Source organism: Mustela putorius, unplaced genomic scaffold (genome assembly GCF_011764305.1).
Source record: "Mustela putorius furo isolate JIRA1106 unplaced genomic scaffold, ASM1176430v1.1 tig00000196_pilon_pilon_pilon, whole genome shotgun sequence".
Lineage (NCBI taxonomy): Eukaryota > Metazoa > Chordata > Mammalia > Carnivora > Mustelidae > Mustela > Mustela putorius.
The window spans coordinates 9,353,432-9,364,616 of record NW_025421310.1 but is presented as its reverse complement, the minus strand read 5'-3'; the positions used below and the strand labels follow the sequence as shown (position 1 = coordinate 9,364,616).

The 11,185-nt window shown below is 50.3% G+C and overlaps 1 protein-coding gene across 7 annotated transcripts; it reads right to left on the bottom strand.

Moving 5' to 3' along the window:
- Positions 1–78: 78 nt before the first annotated feature.
- LOC101675034 (sialic acid-binding Ig-like lectin 14) lies at positions 79–9,831 on the bottom strand. Of its 7 annotated transcripts, none has more exons than XM_045077409.1 (8): positions 9,678–9,831; positions 9,218–9,598; positions 8,712–8,990; positions 8,486–8,533; positions 6,134–6,391; positions 5,888–6,023; positions 959–1,115; positions 79–120 (listed from the first exon to the last, which is right to left on the bottom strand). In XM_045077409.1, exons 1-8 carry the CDS (start codon positions 9,730–9,732, stop codon positions 100–102), a joined length of 1,335 nt encoding a protein of 444 aa, XP_044933344.1. In that variant the 5' UTR covers positions 9,733–9,831; the 3' UTR covers positions 79–99. The 7 variants fall into 7 exon arrangements, 5 of the variants coding, with proteins under 5 accessions (XP_044933344.1, XP_044933343.1, XP_044933346.1 ...); XR_006605892.1 differs by lacking the exon at positions 959–1,115 and adding an exon at positions 5,430–5,568 and having other exon boundaries at positions 88–120; positions 9,678–9,827; XR_006605891.1 differs by lacking the exon at positions 79–120 and adding an exon at positions 5,430–5,568 and having other exon boundaries at positions 996–1,115; positions 9,678–9,827.
- Positions 9,832–11,185: the final 1,354 nt, after the last annotated feature.

Genomic DNA, 11,185 nt, shown 5'->3' with positions numbered 1-11,185 from the left:
TCTGGGACACCCCCACTGTGCCCTCCAGACCTCCCCCTTGGCCTACTTACCCCCCCACAGCAGGGGGGCAGCAGCAGTAGTAGGGACACCATGTCTGCATCAGCCGGCATTCAGGTCCCTCTGTTGGGGAAGGAACTGGCCCAAATCAGGGGGTGAGGCCAAGGAAACCCCAAACAGGAAGCTGCGTGTCAGAGCTGTGGTCACTGCAGAAAGGGAACTTGGGCAGCAACGGGCACTGGGGAGGAATTACCATGTCTCACCTCTGCATCTGACACAGCAGTTGAGAACACCAAGACCCCCACCTCCCACCCCCGAAGGCTGGGATGCTTGTCCAGATGTGAATCTGGACATGAACACCTTCCAAATGACATTTAAATCGAAAGTGAGGTCAGCAAAGGGCCAGAGCAGCTAGAAAAGAGAAACAGAGAGGGTGCAGCCAGCCTCAGCCCCTTCCCCCAGCCCTTTCTCTTCCCAGTTTGCCATCAGCCTGTGGGTCCAGTCCCGGAGCTGCTTCGGGGAATGCCCAGCAGGGCCCTGGGGTCTTAGTTCTTCATCATGTTCTACAGTCCTTTGGACACGGATCACACATGGAGCCCGCTGAGCTCCAGCTCCAGGATTTCAACAGTCATCCAGACCCAGAGCAGCCGCACCCAGCAGATCTGCAGAACCACCACTCAGATAAAGAATCTGATGAGTGGGTTGCCTGGGTGGTTCAGTTGGTTAAGCAACTGCCTTTGGTTCAGATCATGACCCTGGAGTCCTAGGATCGAGTCCCACATTGGGCTCCCAGCCCCGTGGGGAGTCTGCTTTTCCTTCTGTGACCTTCTCCATTCTCATGCTCTCGCTCTCTCTGTCCCTCTCAAATAAATAAATAGAAATAAGTAAATAGTCTTTTAAAAAGGAATTAAAAAAAAAAAAAAGAATCTGATGAGCCAACGAGGAAGTAAGTGGGACTCACTGGAGCAACCAGAGGAAAATCTGCAACAGTTGCAATATTCCAGCAATCAGCTTGCCAAGGAAACAAATGAATTACTGAACTGGGGACTTCAGAAAGATGCCTCCTTAGTGACTTCTCTGGAGCAGGAAGGATTTCCAAGCAATGCAGGGAAGAATGGCTGAAAAGGAAAAGGAGCTTATTCTGCCTTCGGCTTGGGTCATGATCCCAGGGTCCTGGGATAGAGTTCTGCATCAGGCTTCTTGCTCAGCAGGGAGCCTGCTTCTCCCTCTGACCCTACCCCCCACTCACGCTCCCCTCCAAAATAAATAAAATGTTAAAAAAATAAAAATATTTGGCCATGACCATCCATGACCAAGGCGACCCAGTGACAGCAGAGAAGCCAGTGTGGAAAGCTCAAAGGTGCACGCAGACAGAACCGCTGGTCAGTTACAGCACGCTGTTTACTATCAGAAAAAATTCTCACAAGAATATCTATATTCTGGCCCTGGTCCTGTTAGTGATGATTGCAATCTTGGGACTTATTATCTGGCAAATCTGAAGCAATTGCCTCAGGGCTGCCTTTTGCTGAGCTGTTTTCAGGGGCCAAGGCTTCTTGGAGTCTTGCCAGAACAAACAAATATCACAGGAAGAGAACATATATGCTGGAACGACCTGTCATCAGTTAGCTAGAAACTAATGACTAGCTAGACAGTGTTTTTCAAAATTTACATATACATTATATTGATTTCTCAGATTAGTGAGAGTTAATTTATGTGGATTTTTCTCATTTTTTAATTCTGATGGCCCTTCATCCTGAGTGTTTACTGACACTTGCATTCTAGGTATTTTTTTTTTTTATATAGATTTTATTTATTTGACAGACAGAGATCACAAGTAGGCAGAGAAGCAGGCAGAGAGAGAAAAAGGGAAGTAGGCTCCCCGCTGAAGAAAGAACCCAGTGCAGGGCTCCATCCCAGTACTCTGGGATCCTGACCTGAGCCGAAGGCAGAGGCTTTAACACACTCAGCCACCCAGGCGCCCTGCTAGATACATTTTTTAAAGATATTTGTGTTTTGACAGGTGACACTAGAATCTGGTAACATCACCTTTTTAGTGTATACAAGACTCATATTTTCACTAGGAACTGAGAGAGATTTACCTTCTGGCACCCAGAATATTGGAGCCTGTTAGAAACTATATATAAGCCAACACTTTTTATGACTTAGCATTTTCATTTGAATTTCTCAGCAGAAATCTGCTTTGAAAGACTTTGGCAATGTGTTTAACTGGAAAGCAAACAATTGCACTGCAATCCAAATTGAAAGTATGGATTGGAGCCATCCAGTTGTTGGGGTACATGCTATTCTGGGTTTGAAGTTTTCTTTATTGTCTACTGGTGTCCGTAACAGCTTACCCAGAACTGTCTTGTTCACAGTTTAAAGCAGTGAAATTTCATTAACATGACTATACTCTCTGGAGTCCCTCTCCCCCAGTCTGTATAGAAAGGGAGATATATTTATTTTTTTTTAATATTTTACGTATTTATTTGACAGAGAGAGATCACAAGTAGGCAGAGAGGCAGGCAGAGAGGGGGGGGGGGGGGGAGAAGCAGGCTCCCTGCAGAGCAGAGAGCCTTATGCGGGGCTCTATCCCAGGACCCCGAGATCATGACCTGAGCCGATGGCAGAGGCTTTAACGCACTGAGCCACTCAGGCGCCCCAGAAAGGGCAATTTAGACAAAGTATGCTTTTGAAAGACAAATGGGAATTGTTTGGAATGATTTCCTCTTATTGTTGTTGTTCACTTGTGGTTCTGTGGTCCTGGTGAACAAGGAATGTTGCTCTCTCTCTGAAAAGGTTGTTATCTCTCTCAAAAGTCAAAAACCAGAAACAAATGCAGTCATTGTAATTTAGAATAAACAACTGGGAGGATATTCACACATGGCATACTAATTAAAAGCAAAACAGGACATCCAAATGGCCAACAGACACAAGAAAAAGGGCTCAACATGACTCGCCATCCAGGAAACACAAATCAAAACCACAATGAGACACCACCTCACACCCAGTCAGAATGACTAAAATTAACAAGTCAGGAAATGACAGATGTTGGCAAGGATGCAGAGAAGGGGAAACCCTCCTACACTGTTGGTGGGAATGCAAGCTGGTGTAACCACTCTGGAAAACAGTATGGAGGTTCCTCAAAAAGTTGAAAATAGAGCTACCCTACGACCCAGCAATCGCACTACTGGGTATTTACCCAAAGGATAAAAACATAGTGATCTAAAGGGGCACCGACACCCCAATGTTTATATCAGCAATGTCCACAATGGCCAAACTATGGAAAGAACCCAGATGTCCGTCAACCGATGAATGGATACAGAAGATGTGGTATATATACACAATGGAATACTAGGCAGCCATCAAAAGAAATGAAATCTTGCCATTTGCAACAACATGGATAGAACTAGAGGGTACTATGCTAACTGAAATACATCAATCAGAGAAAGACAATTATCATATGATCTTACTGATATGTGGCATTTAAGAAATAAAACAGAGGATCATAGGGGAAGAGAAGAAAAAATAAAACAAGATGAAATTAGAGGGAGACAAACCATAATATCAAACCATATAATCATAGAAAACATATAATCATAATATATAATATAATATATACCATATAATCATAATATACAAACCATATAATCATAGAAAACAAACTGAAGTTTGCCGGAGCGGGTAACTGGTAGCTGGAGGAAATGGGTAACTGGGTGATGGACATTAGGAGGGCACGATATGGAATGAGTACTGGGTGTTATTTATAACTGATGAATCACTAAATTCTACCTCTGAAACTAATATTACACCATATGGTAATTAATTGATTTTATATAAAATTTAAAAATAAAGCAAAAACAATACCAAAACCAAAAATGAATTATTGATACATATAACAATATAGATAAATCTGAAAAATGTAAAACTGGGAAAAAAATTCAGACCCTAATGCATATGTAATGCTTGAGTCCACTTACATAGCGCCCCAAAACTGGCAATACGGATCTGTATCGACAGAAAAGAGGGAGTTGGCATGCGTGTGACTCTGCTGACTTGAAGGAGCCAGGGACAAAGCCCAACACCTTCAGCACAGCGCTCAAGGCTCCAAATTTTCTGACCCTGCCTTCTGTCCCGCTGTGATCATGTCTCTGGTGCCCCCGGTCATCCCCGCCAAGTTACAGACAGGTGTGCTCCCCTTCATCTGCCAGGGGGTCTCAATTCTTGGCCCATCTCCACCAGAGCTGCCTGCCAGCTGCCTATCCTTCCCATCTCAGAGCTGGGACCTGACCCCCAGGGGCAGGGGGATGGAATCTGTATGTTGAACTTGGTGGTGTTGGAAGCAAGGGTGTGCACACAGGTAAGCATTCATCTAGTTGCACTCCTTAGATTTGATTATTTAATCAATTTAAGTTAGACCTCCAAACACAATGAATACATAAAATGTCTTCTTTAGACCATGTTCAACAAAAAAAAAGGATAGAAGGTTGAGATATAGCTTTGCTCTCAAAACTTCCACAGAGACATTAAACAGTAAAATCAATTTTTATGTTGCATCTTTAATAAAACTTTTATTTATAAGTAAATGTGTTGTTCTGTAGCAATTATTATGAGGTAGGTGTCTCTCATCTGGGAAAGAAAAGCTGCATTCTTGACTCTGTTATGCACTGTCATCTACACTGAGAGGGAAGTTTGGGAGACCAGCAACTCAGGGGTTAAGCAGGTCATGGGAAGTAAGCCCAGGGAGCTCCCTTACAGGGGCAGGGCTGGGGATGGAATGGAGGAGGGTGGGAGGGGTGGGGTGGGGTGGAGCCAGCAGGGAGAGGCAGGCTGAGCAGATGGAGACGACTGGCCATTGGCAGAAACAAGGGGGCATCAGCTACGGTGTGTTTTTACTTCCTTTTTTTTTTCTTAAAAAGCTTGCCATCTGGGGAGAGATGGTGCCTCCTAGGGCCAGCCAGTTTTTAGAGATGGTGAAGAGTTCTGCAGGGAGCTCACCTTTCAGATCAAACTAACCAATCCCCAGCTCGTGTCCCACAAAAACACCCTTTAAAAAAAAGATTTTATTTATTTATTTGAGAGAGAGACAGAGAGACAGAGAGAGCACAAGCAGGGGGAGGGGCAGAGGAGAGGGAGAAGCAGGCTCCCTGCCCTGAGGGGGACTGAATCCGGGGGGCTCTAGGATCATGGGATCATGACCTGAGCTGAAGGCAGATGCTCAACCAACCGAGCCACCCAGATGCCCCAAACACCACTTTTCTCTAACTCATGCACCCTGCCCTAAATCACCAAGGACAGGTAGCAGACAACTAGAGCCACCCCTTTAGGTCAAGGGCCCCCAGAATTACTCAGACTAACTGATCCTGAACTATACTGCTAGCCTTGTTTTTCTCACACAAACCCCAGGAAAGGCTTTTGCGAGGCCTCCCCTGTACCTGATTCTGCCTCCCAGCCAAAACGTGGTGCTTCTTCCCACATGGCCCTGCATGGTGTGGCATGCCCCATTTCCTTGGGAAACGTAAGTAGCAACTTCTGATGATGTTGGCCTCTCTGTGTCATTGCTCCTTCACCTCCCTAAATTAAAGTCCAGGGGTGCAGTGGAGAAGGTTTGAGTTGAGAGGTTCCAGGAAGAAGCTGACCGTGACATCTCATATCTGTCCCCCTGGGCTCCAGGTCCACACCTCAGTCCCATCTTGAGAAGGAGAGAGGCTCACTCAGGCCTCTCGGCCCCGATCCCTGGGGGTCCCCACACCTGCAGAACCAACACGGGTCTCAGATCAGAGAGCTGCCATGTAGTTCTAACTCCAGGCAGGATGGGATGGCTGAGCCCCACCTGGAACTCGGGGCCAGTCAGCAGATTTCCCGGGAGAGGGTTGGGCCCGCTCACACTCACCTGGTGTAGTAGATCCAGGTGAGGCCATAGGCGAGGAGGAAGCCAGCCCCCATGAGAAACCCTCTGATCAGGGTGAGGACCAGGGGCCAGGAGCCCTCCTGCTTCTCACTCACACAGTTGCAGGAAGAGGGGCTTCCTGCAGAAGGAAGTCCAGAGGTTGAAGCTCTGTCCCCAGACCCCAGTCCCTTCCACAACCCAAACACCTGACCAGGCTGCCCCCCTCCCCAAACCTGTATTACAACTCACTGCGCACAGAGAGGCTGATGGAGATGCACTGGGAGCCCAGGGGGTTCTGAGCCTGGCAGGTAAATTCCCCTTCATCTTCCACCCCTACGTGGAGCAGCTCCAGGACCCCAGGCGCCGAGGGCTGGGAGGGGCTCAGGGCTTTGCCCTCCCGGGACCAGCTCAGCATGGCAGGGGGGTTGCTGTCAGCGATGCAGACCAGGCTCAGGAACTGACCCTCCAAGACAGGCAGCGACATGCCATTGCTCAGCATCTTCGGGACTGGGTAAGAGAGTCACCACCAGCTGGTGGAGCCGAGAGAGGCATGTCTCCCTCCCTCTTCCCACAGAGCCAAAGCCTGGCAGCTCTGGAGGAGTTGTGCCAGGAACTGAAACCGCCTGGCAGATGGGGGAAGTGCACTTGTCCCTGGAGCTTGGTGGGGACGACCGGGAGCATCAGAGACATGATCACGGCGGGACAGAGGGCAGGGTCAGAAATTCTGGAGCCCGGCTGAGGGCACTGGGCTTTGCCCAGAGGTTACTGGGAAGCGGTAGGGGCTATGAGCAGGGGAAATGGAGAATCAGCGCTGGGTCTACAAAGATCCTGCTGGGCCAAGTGCGGCCTGCCACAGAGAGATGTACAGGAGGCAGGGAGGCTGAGGAGGAGGCTGAAGCAATGGTCCAGGGTCCAGGAGAAAACTGGAGCTGGCCTGGGCCAAAGGCAAGAGGAGGGAAATGATTTAGGAAATGAAGTTCTCAAGACTCGCGGACTCATGGGTGCAGCTGGTGAGAAGGGGAGTCACCCAGAGTGGGGTCCAGACCCGCCGCTGGGGTTAAGTAGCAAACACAGAGAGGCATCAGCAAGAGGCAGCTGCACATCTGACCCATGACCAGCTAGAAAGTTGTGGGAGGCACCAGGACAGGGTCAGCATAGGGATGGGGTCACAGGGGGAGACAGGGGACAGAATGAGGATGCCCAGGAAAGTGGACACAGAGAGCAACAGGGGCCCAGGCTGGAGCTAGGGGGACTGAGAACGTGGAAGGGTCCAACAGAAGATGACGAGATCGGCCACAAAGAAGTGCAGACAGAAATTCAAGCATGGGGAGCAGAACCTGGAGCCGCAAAACTCACAGAGACAGAGGTGGAAGATGAGAGGCTGAAGGGTGGCTGCCCGGGGCTGGGGTTGGGGCTGGGGAGTCAGTGTCTGGTGCGCATAGAGTTTCGGTTTCGCAAGTTGGAGAGAGTCTTGCAGGAGCAGCACTGAAAGCCTCCAACGCGGCTGAGCTCTAGCCTTAAACATGGTGAAGACAGTAAGCTTTATGTTGTGTCTGTTTTATTACAATGATACATAAATTCTAGGGCCCCCTGGGTGGCTCAGTTGGTTAAGCCTCTGCCTTGGGCTCAGGTTATGATCCCAGCCAGGGTCCTGGGATAGAGTCCTGCCTCCTGCTCTCTGCTCAGTGGGGAGCCTGCTTCGCCCTCTGACCCTCCCCCTACTCGTGTGTACTCTCTCTCTCAAAAATTCATAAACAAGGGGTGCCTGGGTGGCTCAGTGGGTTAAGCCTCTGCCTTCAGCTCAGGTCATGATCCCAGGATGCTGGGATCAAGCCCCACACTGGGCTCTCTGCTCAGCGGGGAGCCTGCTTCCTCCTCTCTCTCTGCCTGCCTCTCTGCCTGCTTGTGATCTGTGTCTGTCAAATAAATAAATAAAATCTTTTTAAAAATTCATAAATATTTTTTAAACAGACTCCCCTTCCCCTTCTAAAACCCCCCTCTCTCCCCCATCTCTCTAAGGTGAAGAGATCAAATAAATCAGTTTTAAAAGAAAACAACCATAAACTCTACAGCTAATGAAAAAAGGAAGGAGGTCAAAAGGCACCAACCTCAGTTATAAAATAAGTAAGTTACATCCTCTCCTGAGGATGTAACACATGCGGTGACTATAGTTAATAGTGCTAGACTGTTTCTTTGAAAGTCCCTAAGAGTAGACCTCAGATGTTCTCATCACAAGGAAAAAAAATTTGTGACTATATGTGATGACAGATGTTACATAGACTTACTGTGGTGATCATTCTGCAGTGCAAACAAATACCAAATCATTATGTTGTCCACCTGAAACTAATACTGGTACATGTTGATTAGAATGCAATTAAAATGAAACATACATAATACACACAAACTAGAGGGAAAAAAGAGGCAGGAGCTGAAAGCTATCCTGGGTCCACGATGGGCGACCCTGGTGAGGTGGGGCGGGGCAGGGGGCAGACAGAGACTCAAGGGGCTGAGGAGTGAGGGAGGGTCTCATCTCCAAGCCCTGAGCCCTGAGCAGGCAGACCCTGTTCTCATCACAACCCCAGGCGAGAGGATCTTTCCTACCTGTGTAGTTTCCCTGCAAAACGCGTGTGGTCATCAACTGTGGAGCGTCTGAGGAAGGAAGATGTGGTGAGGGGCAGGGTGGGCTTCGGCTCTTTGTTCCAGGAGCCCCATAAGTGGAAGGGATGGGCTTTCCAATTTCCCCCAATCTCCTCTGGAAAAAGGATCCCAGGACTGACCCCTTTCCCCTCACTGCTCTGAGGGACCCAGCCATCCCTCCAGCACTCACAGGAGACATTGAGCCTGATGGTTCTTTCCACGGTGCCCTGAACTCCTGGCAGGTGCACCTGACAGGTGAGGTTGCTGCCATGGTCCTGCACCCTTGGGGTGAGGGTCAGCACCGAGGAGTGGAGGGTCTGGGGGTCCAGCGAGTCAAGAGCACCCCCCATCCAGAAGAAGCTGAGAGGTCTTCCTTCTTCGCAGGATCCCCGCAGACTACAGGTCAGGTTCGTGGGATAGCCAGACTTCAGGGGCTCCAGAAAGTGGATGTCGGGTTCCTGTGTCAGGGCTGAGGAGGACAGACGCAGGTGCCTGGGCCCCAGGACGCTGGGTCCCCTGAGTGTGACCCTGACAGGGACCAGGGCCTCAGGACACCAGCTGACCCCAGGCCCCCATGTCTCTTCCCACCATCCCAGCCCCAAGACTTGGAGCAGGGAATGTTCCAGTGTCCTGCTGCTGTTCTAAGAGGCGGGGTGGTCTCCACATCCCAGAGCTCTCCTGGGGCCCCTGCCATACCTGCCACCTGCAGGTTCAGCTGCTTGTCTCTGTAAGTGTATCTCACATAGTCTTTCCCTATTTGGAACTTGTAGAGTCCCTGGTCGCTCCTCCTGGCCTCTCTGATCCTCAGGGAACAGTCGTTTTCCTGGGGCTTCCTGACGAGGTTGAACCGGTCCCTGAACTCTGTCTTCACGGTTTTTGTTGGATCATTTGTAGCCACAAGCTGAGAGTTATGGGAGCTGTCCCCACTTTGGAACCAGTACATGTAGGGCCTCTCACCAGTAGGCCACGAGCTCCAGGGATAGGAGAAGGAGCAGGGCACGTGCACACACAGACCTTCCTGCACCGTCACTGTGTCCTGCACTCGAAGCTGGTACCCCCAGTCCTCTTGCAGGGACCCTGTGGGGACACGGAGGCTCAGCTGTGGCTCTGGGACACCCCCACTGTGCCCTCCAGACCTCCCCCTTGGCCTACTTACCCCCCCACAGCAGGGGCAGCAGCAGTAGGGACACCATGTCTGCATCAGCCGGCATTCAGGTCCCTCTGTTGGGGAAGGAACTGGCCCAAATCAGGGGGTGAGGCCAAGGAAACCCCAACAGGAAGCTGCGTGTCAGAGCTGTGGTCACTGCAGAAAGGGAACTTGGGCAGCATGGACCATGGCGGGGATGGGGAGGGGGCTCAGAAATCACCGGTCTTGCCTCCTCCCTGCCATTTGCAGATGGTGAGAGGCTTGGCTAGGAGGATAAGGCCCCAGAAGGGCGGCACTTCCCTAGTGCAACAGGGGGAGGGGCGGAGGGAGAGGGAGAAGCAGACCACTCCTGGTCAATGGGGAGTCCAACACAGGGCTGCACATGTGGAGGCCGAGAAAAATTAAGGCCATCCCACCTCAGGTTTAGCCTTAGCCTAAGTACAGCCATCTTAGCTTCGGCAGCCATCTCAGGCCCCTGTGACCAAGGGCTGAGCTTTCCCCTACTTCACTTTAGTTCCAGAAACCCTCACCCTGCTTTAGTTCCAAGAAAGTCCCCCACCCTGCAACACCCCAGCAACAGCTAATCAGCTTACTGCAGAAAAGTGTGAAACCTCTCCCCCCAATCCCCCCACCCCACCAGCCTCTTGTAATGACCCATAAAAACCCCTGCCTTAATTAAGTAGCCTCAGGGTCCAAGTCCCTACTTCGCTGTGTCGGGTATACTTGAGCCCAAGCTCAAGCTTGTCAAATAAATCCTCGTGTGATTGCATTGATGCTTGGCTCCTTGGTGGTCTCTCAAACATGAAAACTGGGGCATAACACACACAGGACTCCATACCAGATCCTGAGACCACGACCTGAGCTGAAGTCAGACACTTCACCGACTGAACCACCCAGGCGCCCCGTCTCTTGCCCTATGTTTGCACAGGGAAGAGAACACCACCTGGCCAGTTCCCGGGGATCAGAACCTCTGGGCACTGGAAGAGATCTGGAGCAAATGCATCATCACATGATGGGCCTCTAAGGAGAGGCTCCCGGGCTGAGGGGCCAGATGGCCGTTCCTGCCCCTCTGTCAGGAGAGAAGTTCTCACGGACAAATCCATTGGTCCATGATAGTTACAAGAGATATGGCTCCCACCAGTGACCTTGAGGCCTCCTGCCCTCTTGGATTTTGGTCCCCGGTCCCACCATAGTCCTCATCCCAGGCAGCCTCAGACTATGGCCTTGGTGTTGATGCAGAACTGACCTGAGAGCTGGGCATTTGGAATGTGGAAGTTGAGGGCATGGAGTTGGAACCCAGACGTCTACCCACTTACCACCCACCCTGTTCGACTTTACTAAATTCTGCTAACCTCTCTGTGCCTCCGTTTGCCCATCTACAAAATGGGGACATTACTACAAATGCTGTGTGACATTAAATGAGTTCATGCATGCTTAGGACAGTGCCTGGTACTCACTGAGCATTTATTTGTTCATCCAAATGATATTTCCTGGAACCTCCCATGTGCCAGGCCCTG